Genomic DNA, 11246 nt, shown 5'->3' on the forward strand with positions numbered 1-11246 from the left:
TTCACGAGATAAAACAAAATCTTATTATGTTATTATTTAAACTTAAAAATTTTAAATTTTAAAAAGACTACAAAAAAAAAAATGTTATTTGTATTCCTTGAGTTATACAATGTAGTTAAAATGATAAAAATATCTCTCACCCAAAATGATGAGACGCGAGGGGTATTTTAGTCATTTATACGCGTGTGTAGTCCAGGATTGTAGCTCTTGATATACAAATAGTATGGTCCATAAATAAATATGGAAAATGCTATTGGTATTCCTTGGGCTACAAATAGTATGGTCCATAAATAAATATGGAAAATGCTATTGGTATTCCTTGGGCTACAAAAAGGAGTTAAAATAACAAAATTTACCCTTGCTTAAATTGCAAAACGTCTTTCTCTCGTCTTCCTCTCTCTCCCCTCACCTAGCGACATGCCACCTCCTCTCTCCCCCCTTCCCATGATCACCTCCAACAATCGTCTATCGCCGCCATCCTGTTGCCTCGCCTCTCCCTTGCCGATCGCCGTTGCATCCTCAACAACAGTCAATGTGCGAAAGGCGAGGTGACGACGACGATCAACGACCGGTGACTGCTGGAGGCGGCCATGGGAAGAGGGGAGAAGAGAGAGGAGGTGGCCATGGTCGTTGGGTGAGGGGAGAGAGAGGAAGAAGAGGGAATGGTGTTTTGCAATTTGAATGAGGGTATTTTTGTCATTTTAGCAACTTTTTGTAGGCCAAGGTATAGCCCAAAGAGTACCAATAACTTGGTTGTCAATCCAAAATTTCTCTCCCCATCCCAGTCCTGGTCATATTCTTCTTCTTGAACTTCTTCTTTCCTTCCCTAATTCTTCTCCTTTCTTCAATCTTTCACAAAATTCTGAAAGCAATGACACTAACACCGAAGAAACTGAGAAAATATGAAGAAGTTATATACAAATGTGTTGACAGTCATGTCTTCTCATCATGGCAACACTATTGATCACCTCTGCGGGACAAGTTTAGCCAGTTTAGTACTAGAGAAAATTACCAGCCAATATGAGGAACAAGATCTTGGTCTGTGACTGTGGGTATCCAAAGAAAGTACGAACGTTTAGTTGAATGGAAAACATAGGCTCTGCAAAGTTGTGATTGTGTAAAAGAAAGCAGCACCTTTTCACTATTAGATTATGAATCCTCCATGGAGATCATAGAATAAAGCTCTCTGGCTGTCCATGTTACTTCTGCAAGGCTCTTCAGAGGAACTGTAATTTCCTTTGCAGTTTTCATCAACAGCAGCCTGCATTCTGAATTCAATAGAAAATAAAATAGTTTAGTCAACAAATTCAAGCTTCCATGCCCACAAACAACTTAAATTGTTTTCTTTTTTTTTTTCCCGATCACAAGTTTGATGGTGCTCCAAATTTGGATGCTGTCAGGAAGATTTGCATCATTTAAACGAAGGTGTGAAATGAGTTTGCAGTGGATTTTAGAAACTTCTGAAGAATAAGAAAAATGTCATGCAATGGATTTGAGAACATACATTAGGATTTAGATACTGATGCGCCTAAAAGGCAACCTATTATTAGCACAGGAACTCTTATCAAAAGAAATTTGAAATCCAAGTCTATATCTCAGAAATAGAAGTTACACGTGTAACCTCAAAGTTCCAGAAAACACAATTTGACAGGGCATAACATGTGCAAAGCCATGATGAGTATGTCATAAGCAGGTTGGTGAAATTCAAAATTCAAGTGAAGATTATGATAAGACGTCATTTGAAATTTCAAAGATTCGACAGATTTGATGTCCAAAAATTGTTTCAACGCCTATAGCACCAACAGAACATAGAACTAGGTCGTGTAATGAACTGAATCTATGGTAAAAGATTGAGAAGATAAATGGTCTTTGAAAATGCTCATCCCATCACATTTCCTATCAAGGTATATCAAGGCAAAACATAATCTGAATATTGTGAAAATATATAGATGAATATTCCTTGATGGTCTAATGCAATTCCGAAAACATGTCTCATAAAAAGTCACAAACCTGGAATTTTGCTGAAACTAAACAAAGACATTGAAGCAAGTATCTTATGCTCAACCAGCTCACTATTTTCCAGTATTTCCTTTAACCGCGAGATGACAGCCGAGAAGGCAGATAGCTGAAATTCAAAAGAAGGAAATGCAGCAAGTGCAGAGCTTAACCATGCCATAGTGACCAGGCACACCCTCACCAAATCCAAGTTTCCATCACCTAAGCACTTGTAAATACTATCCAAAAATGATTTCTTCCCATCGCAGATAAATGATGCGGACAGGCTCCTCAACCACTCTTCCTTTTCCTCCTCTTCGTCATCCTATATTTAGAAGCAAAACTTCAGAAAAATACTTGTGTTGCCTCAACAAACAGAAAAGAAATTACGTTTAAGCATCTCTTACATTGTCAAGTGTGGAAATTACACAGTTAGTGAACAAATATCAAATTCCATCTCATGAAATTATATTTTTACATAATACATCAAAAGGATTGAAAGCTAGTAGAAAAGTGAATTAAAATAGATGATATACCAATTGGGATAATTTCCAGTTTGCAATCTCGTCTGGAAGCTCTTCATGCATAAGAATCTTCCAGATAAGATTTTGTATTTCCAGTCCAAATATTCATTCCACGTAAGGAAGTTATAAATTAAGCTGGGTTGTAATTAAGTTCAGATCAATTCTCACTGATGTTGTAACTCCATATTTAGGGGAATAAACGTAATTCAAGCCCATTCTATCTATCTGTGAAATCAAAGTACTTCCTTTCTTTCAGAACGAGAAAGAAGTGAAATCACAATGCTAATAGGGTAGTTAAGGTCATCCTCTGAATTAAAACTGGATTCTAAACTAGAATTTAGAAGCTCAAGCCTACGGATATGTGTGCTTGAGGAATAGAGCACAGAGGACGGAGAGAGAAATGAAAAAAGTAAACATACCAATGGAATAATTTCATGAGCTAATACATGTTCTTCATTCTCAAAATAATTTGGATCAGGACCATGAACAAATCCATCTTCCTTTAGGATCCAATCCTCTGTCATTATCTTCCCAGAGGGAGAAAAACGCCCTACCAAGATAAGCAGTGCTCTACAACAGTTTGTTTGGACCTTCTCATTAGACAAGCTGTCATCAAGAGCCATTGCAACCGCATCAACAGCCTCTGATCTGTACATGGTGTACTGCTCAGGTCTAACCTACAACATGATATTATATTAGCAACCTGTATCTATATATATCTGATAAATTGACAAAATCTATGGGCCATTTTGAGTACAGTCTGTGAATTGCAAATCCAAATGTAATGGAAATTTTGAAAACATCATGATTTTCATTGTCATGTGAGAACATTTTTGTAACCAGCAGAAACATCAAATTTTTTTTTTTTTTCTAACATTAGAGTATTTCACAAATCCAGAAAAATGGTTCAAGTAATTAATTAACCTAACATAACCTCCCAAGCTCATCTGGGTTAAATCTAGAAAATGAAATCCTGAATAACCAAACAGGCCCCACAATTTGATGGGAAGATGACTTCAAATATATAACATGTTAATCATTTATCATTTTCCTATGATTTTCCTATACCTTCAATATATTCATAAAATCATCTTAGTCATAAGATCCTTTTGGAAACTATTGAAGTAAACAAGATTTGTACATATGACAGAAAGCATGGCCAAAACTGGCATGCCTGCACTTCACAGTGCTACTAAATAAAACCTAGCAAATTAATGTAACATAGATAATCAAGACTTGTGACAGCACAAAGATGGGATAAAGTTGGACAATATTCATTCTATTAGAGGATTAAGTTGGCAAAAAATATTAGATTGTGTGTTCTTTGAATCCCTTTGGCATTTTATTCCCAGTCAATGTTGTAAAGTAGTAAGATATTGCAACAAGAAGTAGGGAAATCGCATGAAGGGAGTGAGCAGGAATAGAGAAACCATATATAAAGTCTAGAGCATCTCCCCAAAATACCAGCCAAAAAAAAGATATATATTTTTAGTTGTGCAGATACCAGAAGATCTATGTGTAACAGGAGAACAGCAACCAAGGGTCTCTGTTCAGGAGGAGAACTCTGAAGATAGACAAGTAAAGCATCCATTGTCTCCGGTAACTTTCCATATTGTAAGCCACTTACGAATGTGTGAACATCCTTCTTCCTGAAACGGTAATGACAAAAGCACAAAGTTTCAGTTAGAAAGATCAGTCAATAGCAAAAACCAATGCAGACCCAGCATATGTGGATAGTAATCAAAGAAGTAGTCTTGCAAATTAACTTATTTGTGCAATCCTCAACTATATAGAACAGCACTAGTAATCAACTCCAAAATACACAATTCATTTCCTTCCTTACCTTATTTTCTTGTTTCTGTTTCTCCTTTTTTTACCCCTTTCCTGAACTATTGATTTGATGTTTACTGAATTAGTATCTCAAACAAAAAACCAAATAATACACCATTTTTTCTTCCTTTTTGTATTCTTCTTAGTTTTATTTCTTTTTCTTTTCCTGAATTATTAATTTGCTGCCTATGAATACGTATCTACAACTAGCCCTAAGCTCATAAAAAGGAGAGTTGCATTAGGTAGCTGAATAACATAAAACTCATCGAATCAAGCAACATCAAACATCATCCTGAACTATTGATTTAATGGTAAAAGATTTAGCATCCCAAACAAAAGCCTAATTGCAAAATTTTTGTTCATTTTTATGAAAGACAATATTGCCAACCGAAGGAAAAATTGAAATATAATTCAAATTCTCTAAGAATCACAGACATTATTAGGGAATTATCATTCAATTATTGATGCCAGAAATGATACATCATGGCAAGGAGATTGTTCAGGCAGTGGAAATTACAGGTGAAACTATAGAAAACTAAACCCAATTGAAGCGTTTTCAGTTAAGAACAGATTAATATAGATAAGTATCAATAAATGAGTCCATAAGAGAGAGAGGGGGAGAGAATTCAAATATCATGGCTGAACAAAATAGAAGAAATTTTGCCTTTATATAATGAGTGTGAAGTGACAGGAAGTACACCAATATTAAATGCTCTTTCACCATTGTATCTCTGGATACATTTTATTTGCCCCTGCTCAGTATCATCCAAAATCTTAAGAGGCTCCAAAAGTCATTCATCACTGATGAGGTCCAATGGAAGGAAGAATCCAAAAACAGAACCAGGAATGATTATCATATTGATATTATCCAAGATCAATGTCCTAACAATATCTTAAGCAATTTGTGTACAGAAAGTAAGATACCTTTGACTTATGGGAAAGAATGTGTGGTTATTCCCAAGTGACATTTCTGGGAATGATTAAGTACACAGTTAAAGAATACAGCGCATGGCATGAAGACATGCAATAGAAGAAGAAGAAAAAGAAGAAATCATTTGCTAAAAAAGTACCTGCTCAAGCATATTAATTCTACCAGCAGTAGAACTGCATTTGCTCTTGATCTAACGTCAACATCCTTGCTCTGGATCAGCTCAAGAAGGCATGATTTCTTAATGTTCTGGGCTATGTAATTTCTGCAACCATTTTCCGCCTCTATACACAAGGAAAAGAGTGATGCCACACATGCCCTCTCCTCCAAGTTCCCTAATTCAAACCTCTGAGTAAGAAACTGCAGGCCTCCAACAGATATAAGATGCTTTCCATTTGTTATTCGTTCCCTTTTGCTGAAAGCAGTATAAAGCTGATGTAATTTGAAAACAGCTGTTTCATCCTGAAGTTTAGATCTGTGTTCCCTTGCTGCTTGGGAGGCAAATGCCAACAAATGCCTACATTGTTCTGATTTCCAGTTATTAATAACACGCTTCAAAATGAAGTTGGTAAGCGGCAATGATTGGCATTCCAGTGTTTTCCCTGTCACGGGACATGTTTCATTTCCTTGCTCAAACCATTCTGTGATAGCTGCTCGCTCAAAGGTTTGGCCAGTCTCTAAGGTCACTGGGTCTTCAAATAGAAATCCAGTGAGTGGACATATAAAATCCTTAGGTATGGATGATAAAGACGATTCATTGTTGAAGTTTTCATAATCATGTTGTAAACCTGAACCACGAAGACTTATTTGCCATGAGAAAGAGGACACCATGTGATTGAGAGGACCCTCAGTTTGTTTCTGTTTAAAAACAGATTTTTCTGGACTCTTGAGATAGAAATCATTTGCTTTATAATGTGGAAGCTGATGTAATATCTGGGTGTTATCTGGATCTGCTGGGAATAGAGGAGAATCACCAAATTTCTCGCATACCTCTCCTTCAGCAGGAGCTCTAGGTTTAAGCAATCTCCACACTTTCTCATCTATTAGTCCATCCTCCTATAGAAACAATTAGGTTCGGAAATCCTTCAGAGCATGATTGACTGTATGATATAAATTAGAGATGATAAAAAGGAGGAGTTGATATACCCTTTTCTTTTCTTCTTCGTTTTTTTTTTTTTTTTTTGGGGGGGGGGGGGGTTCATTGTTGAACTTTTTCATGCACGTGGTCTCAAAAGAAAGAAAGAAAGAAAGACATAACAAACCATCAGCGAGTTTGATGCCAAAGATACCATTAGTAACAAAGAATAAGCCCGAGAAAAAACAAAAAAGAAAAAAGAATAAGCCATCAACTCTGGCATAGTTGTAACTTGTAACCTACTCATAACAAACCAGTATATTTCAATGCTGAGAGGTTACGACAAAAAGAGTTTCCAAACTATTTAGTCATTCTTGTATAGTATGAGTATAAATTATAGAAGAAAGAGAGGGGGGGAAAAAGCCTAATAGCTTCTGTATTGGACTGATAGGATTAATTTTCCTAGCATAAACTTAACCAATTCAGTTCTCAAGCTAGAAGCAAGCTCATTGCATTAACTGGCGGCACTTCCTCTGTGTCCATTGTTAATTACACTTTGCTTGGGATGCATCCTATGTGGTTTACAATTGGAGAGTCATGACAACCTATTTTTTCAAGTATAGCTTCTGTGTGGAAGTGTACTAAGGTCCAAGCAAAAGCAAAATGTAATTAACAATGGTCAGTGATGAGCTTACATCTAGCTTGAAGGTGAGTTATTTAAAATATGTTATGGAATTAATCCCCTCAACTTCTGTTTATGCCATTTGGACTGACTAAAACAGGAGAAAGTTCCAGAATGAGGTACCAGATGCTAAACTTGTGGCTCAATCGGCAATACAAGTATTTGGACTCCACTAATGAATACTAATAATGACCATAAGGTAGATGCTGGAACTGGGTGTTGCCGAGAGAGTGGAAGCCAACTATCAGTTTTCAGGATATGGGATAACTTCTTTGTCTTTTGATAGGCAGCTGATTACCAGGTTAGCACTAAGCTATTTGGTTGATGAGAGGACTTGGTACTGCCATTGTTGGTACAGTGGAATAGACTCCTTAAGTGGTGATAATGCTAGTTGGTGAACATCTAGAGTTTGTAAAAAGACTATCAAGGGCCACTGTAACTTGTTATTTGAAGGCTTGCCTTCAGCCAACCACTGTGATTTATACAAACATAAGTTTAACGAATATAGCATGTTCTAAAATCAAACATTAGAAGTATACTTCAATCCCCAGAAGGAGGAAACACCAATTACTGGAGTACACTGACATAACTGTAAGCATACTTGCAAATTCAGAAAACAGATGTTGGTTATGCATGGAGAAATTCTAGATCTGCTGGTGAAATAGATAATTAATTGCTAGAATGGTAATAGTAGTAATTAAAATACAGTACAAATCATTGAAGAATGACATTCAGATCAAACAACTCACGGGGTGGGATGCATCATCCTGTTCAATGTCTTGATCTGTCCGCGTAGCTATAGTAGAAGAAAATGTTAATGCTTGTTTATCTTCAACGGCAGAACTATCAGAGCTTCTCATGCTATATTCAAATTTCTCCGATCCCTTATAATCTTCCACCTCATCAACTCCTGGTTTATGTGAATGGCAAAAGACTGAGTCATATAATCTTTTACTAACCATAGGCTGAGGTGAAAGAACAGGAATAGGAGCACCCATGTCTGGGGACTTGCTAAACATACTTTCGTGTTGAGCTCCCTGAATAGAGTAGCTAAGTCTCCGCTGAACTCCTCCAAAGGATGTGGAAGGGACATGAATGGAGGGAATGCAAGGAGCTTCAATCCCCTCTGTGAGCCAATCCTTGTAATAAACTGCAAATTGGTAAGTTCCAGAATCCATAATTTCATTATAAACCTTTTCAAGAAATTTCAGTTTTCTTGTTTTGCGTGATGCACTTGCTAGGCAATTAGCTTCATGATTGTACCAGTCCTTCAAATGAGAAAGATGTGGAAAAATCATACAATCCCACAACTCGGGCAACAACATTGTTCGAGCCTGGAAAGGTGAATCACAGAATACTTGCAGAAGATGCTTTGCTGCTATCCTGTCGTTCTTCTGTAGTTTGTATATCACACTCAGGTAGAGATGAGCACAAGCTGACAACTTAGAATTGGGAGTCACAGACGTGAAACCATCTTTCAGATCATTTGAATTCAGACCTGTTATCACACTAAGCTGCAGTGAAGCTTTTTTCAGCTCTTTTGCATTTGCACACTCCTCGGCAGATCTTTCTACTGTTTCTATAGCATGCTCAAGATTGATGATGACTTTGCTCTCAGAAAGGCGACCATCTTCAACAAAATTTAGTGATGCGAAACAGTTGTGACGAAGTGACGTCCGAAAGTCCTCATCTGTGAGAAAACTTTTGATGTAACCAGTCAAGATAGATATCATGGCCTGGACGGCAACTTCATCCAGAGCAGGTTCAGTAACGTTCTGTTCAACGCTGTGCCTTTGACTTGTGTTGTCATGAAAGAGTTTGCTGTTTCGCGAACTTATATTTGACTGCCTGTATGATGTCTTCTGTTGTTTCATCCTTTCCCTCTGATTCCCACTAGAATTTGAATGCCCAGGAAGTGAGTTGTTAGAATTGTTGTTGTGTCTCTTATCCACATTCTTCCTTGGCTTCCTTTTGTGCCTTTCCCTTTCTCCATATACATCTGAATATTTATCCTTACTTGTCTGAGGGCTATAAATTTCATTTGAATATATATCTCTGTACATCTGACCAGAGTGATCTCCAACCTCAACAATCTCGTCAAATAGAAAATCTTGTGGTGAATCAGCAGCAGTGTGTTTAACATCAAGCGGATTATTGGAAACTCTTTCAAACTTCTCTTCTGTTTTCTCTTTTAATCCTCTATCTATTTTCTGTCTTCTAATAATATCCAAAGATATTCTCCCCTTGCTTTTATCAGTTGATGGTAATTCATTTCGCAAACCATGTCGAGGTATATCAGACTTGATCCTGTCAGTCCTCTTGACACCTGATGAAGAGCCTGATTTGTGGCGGTCTCTATATGGGTAAAGTGGCATACTCACTGCTCGTGATCCAGATGAAGAAGCTCTCTCCAACACTTTTGACCTCCCCTCTCTAAACCCTTCCTCAGCCAGAAGCTCCTCCAATGACATCGCCATTTCCACTGGGAACAATTTCGTTCTCAGCAAGACAACTTGTTCTGGAAAAATGAAACAAGAATATTTCCTTTATTGTGCCAAAATTTCCAGACAGGCCTAATTTTACAATCTATCAGAGACAGAGAATCCTCTAGTTCAAGTCAAATAAAAGGGCTCTAATTGGAAAATTTATCAACAATTCCTCTGGTTACAATTAAGTTCAAACAAGCCTATACCAGAACAGTATGAAGTAAAAGAAGTTTAAGCTTACAAATAGCTTACCCCGAAAAAATAAAATCAGTCACCGGCAAATTACACGTATGCTTACAGAAGCCCCTAAAAACAGACACACAGCAAAACCATTTCCACCCCTTCTTGAATTCCTAAAACCTACGGCAAACAGAATATAAAAATGGTTCGAGAACCAGTATAATTCTGTTGCCAAGATACTTAATCAAATAATTAACACAAGACAATCTACCAAGAAACGCAATCGCGAACAGAGGAAAACGAAGCAGCGAATACCTGTCAGCCTTAGCTTTTACGAAACTTGGAGTGCCGCAGCCATTGATCCCGAAACGAACGAAACCTCCAGTTGAAATTGCAAGATCGGGAAAGGGCACAGAGTTTTTTAGGCGAATCTTGGAGCGGAGGAGAAGGGATCTTGGAAAGAGAAGAGAAGGGGATAATAGAGATGCCGAGTGCAGAGAAGCCATTGGTTTGTGGGTTGCTATTAAGGAGTGCAAATAGAAGAAAAAACAAACAAGAGAGACACGGATATGCAGACAGAGGATTCCCGATGGAAATGAAAGCAAATCAGTAATGGTTTGCCGGCTGAGTGTCTCTTTCAATGTTCAAACCGTTTCAACTGCCGCCTTTGTCCGTCCGTATATTGTTCATTGTTCTGGCGTGGCGTATATAAAGAATGTTTTTATCTTCAGTTTCAAAAGGGATTTTCTAGTACTTAAAAAGATAGTCTAAATTCTATTTGTAACCACTCCTCTTCTCCTCACAGTCACTAAAAATTCACTTTTCTCCTTTTTATTCTTTTGTAGCCATGTTAATAATTTTTTACAATAATTTTTTTTAAAAAAAACCCTCTTCTATTACTATTACACATAGTCACAGTTATCTCCACACAGTCATCTCTAAAATACATCTTCAAATCTAAATAACTCGAATCGTCAATTGATTATGCGGGTGTGAGCCGATTTTATAAAATCAGAGACAGCATCGCCGCCATGAGCGGCCATCACCATCACAGCAAATATATATATATATATATACCGTAGGAAGTAGCCATTGCGGCCATACCCTTGTTTATAAATTAATATATATGAAATGCTATATAAATGATAGGGTATATGAAGATAAAAAAAAATGAAATCAAGAGATAAAAGAAATAAATATAGAAAATAGAAGTCAATGCTTATAGCGTAACCCTTGTTTATAAATTAATTTTGGGCGACTCCTCGTTCATTGGATCTAAGCTTGAGCTTGAATTATTTTTTAATGATTTGAATCAAATATTAACTTCAACTTTCTGTATGAAAGCTATACAAACACTAGTTTAATTGATCCTATATAAATGTCAACAGTAACACATTCATGTACAAACATCTATTCTGTCATATAAGTATAAATATGGTAATTTTCTGGTATCAAAACCTATTAATAAAGTATATTTCTAAAATACTCTCTATTTATTTTGTTTTAAAAAATAAAAATAAATTCCATTTAACGAGATTTAAACTCA

General features: G+C 36.8%; 1 protein-coding gene across 3 annotated transcripts; it reads right to left on the reverse strand.

Moving 5' to 3' along the window:
* Positions 1-268: 268 nt before the first annotated feature.
* LOC127796432 (putative E3 ubiquitin-protein ligase LIN-2) lies at positions 269-10334 on the reverse strand. Of its 3 annotated transcripts, XM_052328580.1 has the most exons (8): positions 10016-10323; positions 8056-9552; positions 7784-7944; positions 5420-6333; positions 4024-4168; positions 2939-3196; positions 2011-2320; positions 269-1268 (listed from the first exon to the last, which is right to left on the reverse strand). In XM_052328580.1, the coding sequence occupies exons 2-8, from the start codon at positions 9509-9511 to the stop codon at positions 1150-1152; spliced, it is 3363 nt and encodes a 1120-aa protein (XP_052184540.1). In that variant the 5' UTR covers positions 9512-9552; positions 10016-10323; the 3' UTR covers positions 269-1149. The 3 variants fall into 3 exon arrangements, with proteins under 3 accessions (XP_052184540.1, XP_052184539.1, XP_052184541.1); XM_052328579.1 differs by having other exon boundaries at positions 7784-9552; positions 10016-10324; XM_052328581.1 differs by lacking the exons at positions 269-1268; positions 2011-2320 and having other exon boundaries at positions 3044-3191; positions 7784-9552; positions 10016-10334.
* Between the last annotated feature and the right edge of the window lie 912 nt (positions 10335-11246).

This window comes from Diospyros lotus, chromosome 3 (assembly GCF_014633365.1).
Source record: "Diospyros lotus cultivar Yz01 chromosome 3, ASM1463336v1, whole genome shotgun sequence".
In the NCBI taxonomy this organism is placed as follows: Eukaryota; Viridiplantae; Streptophyta; class Magnoliopsida; order Ericales; family Ebenaceae; genus Diospyros; species Diospyros lotus.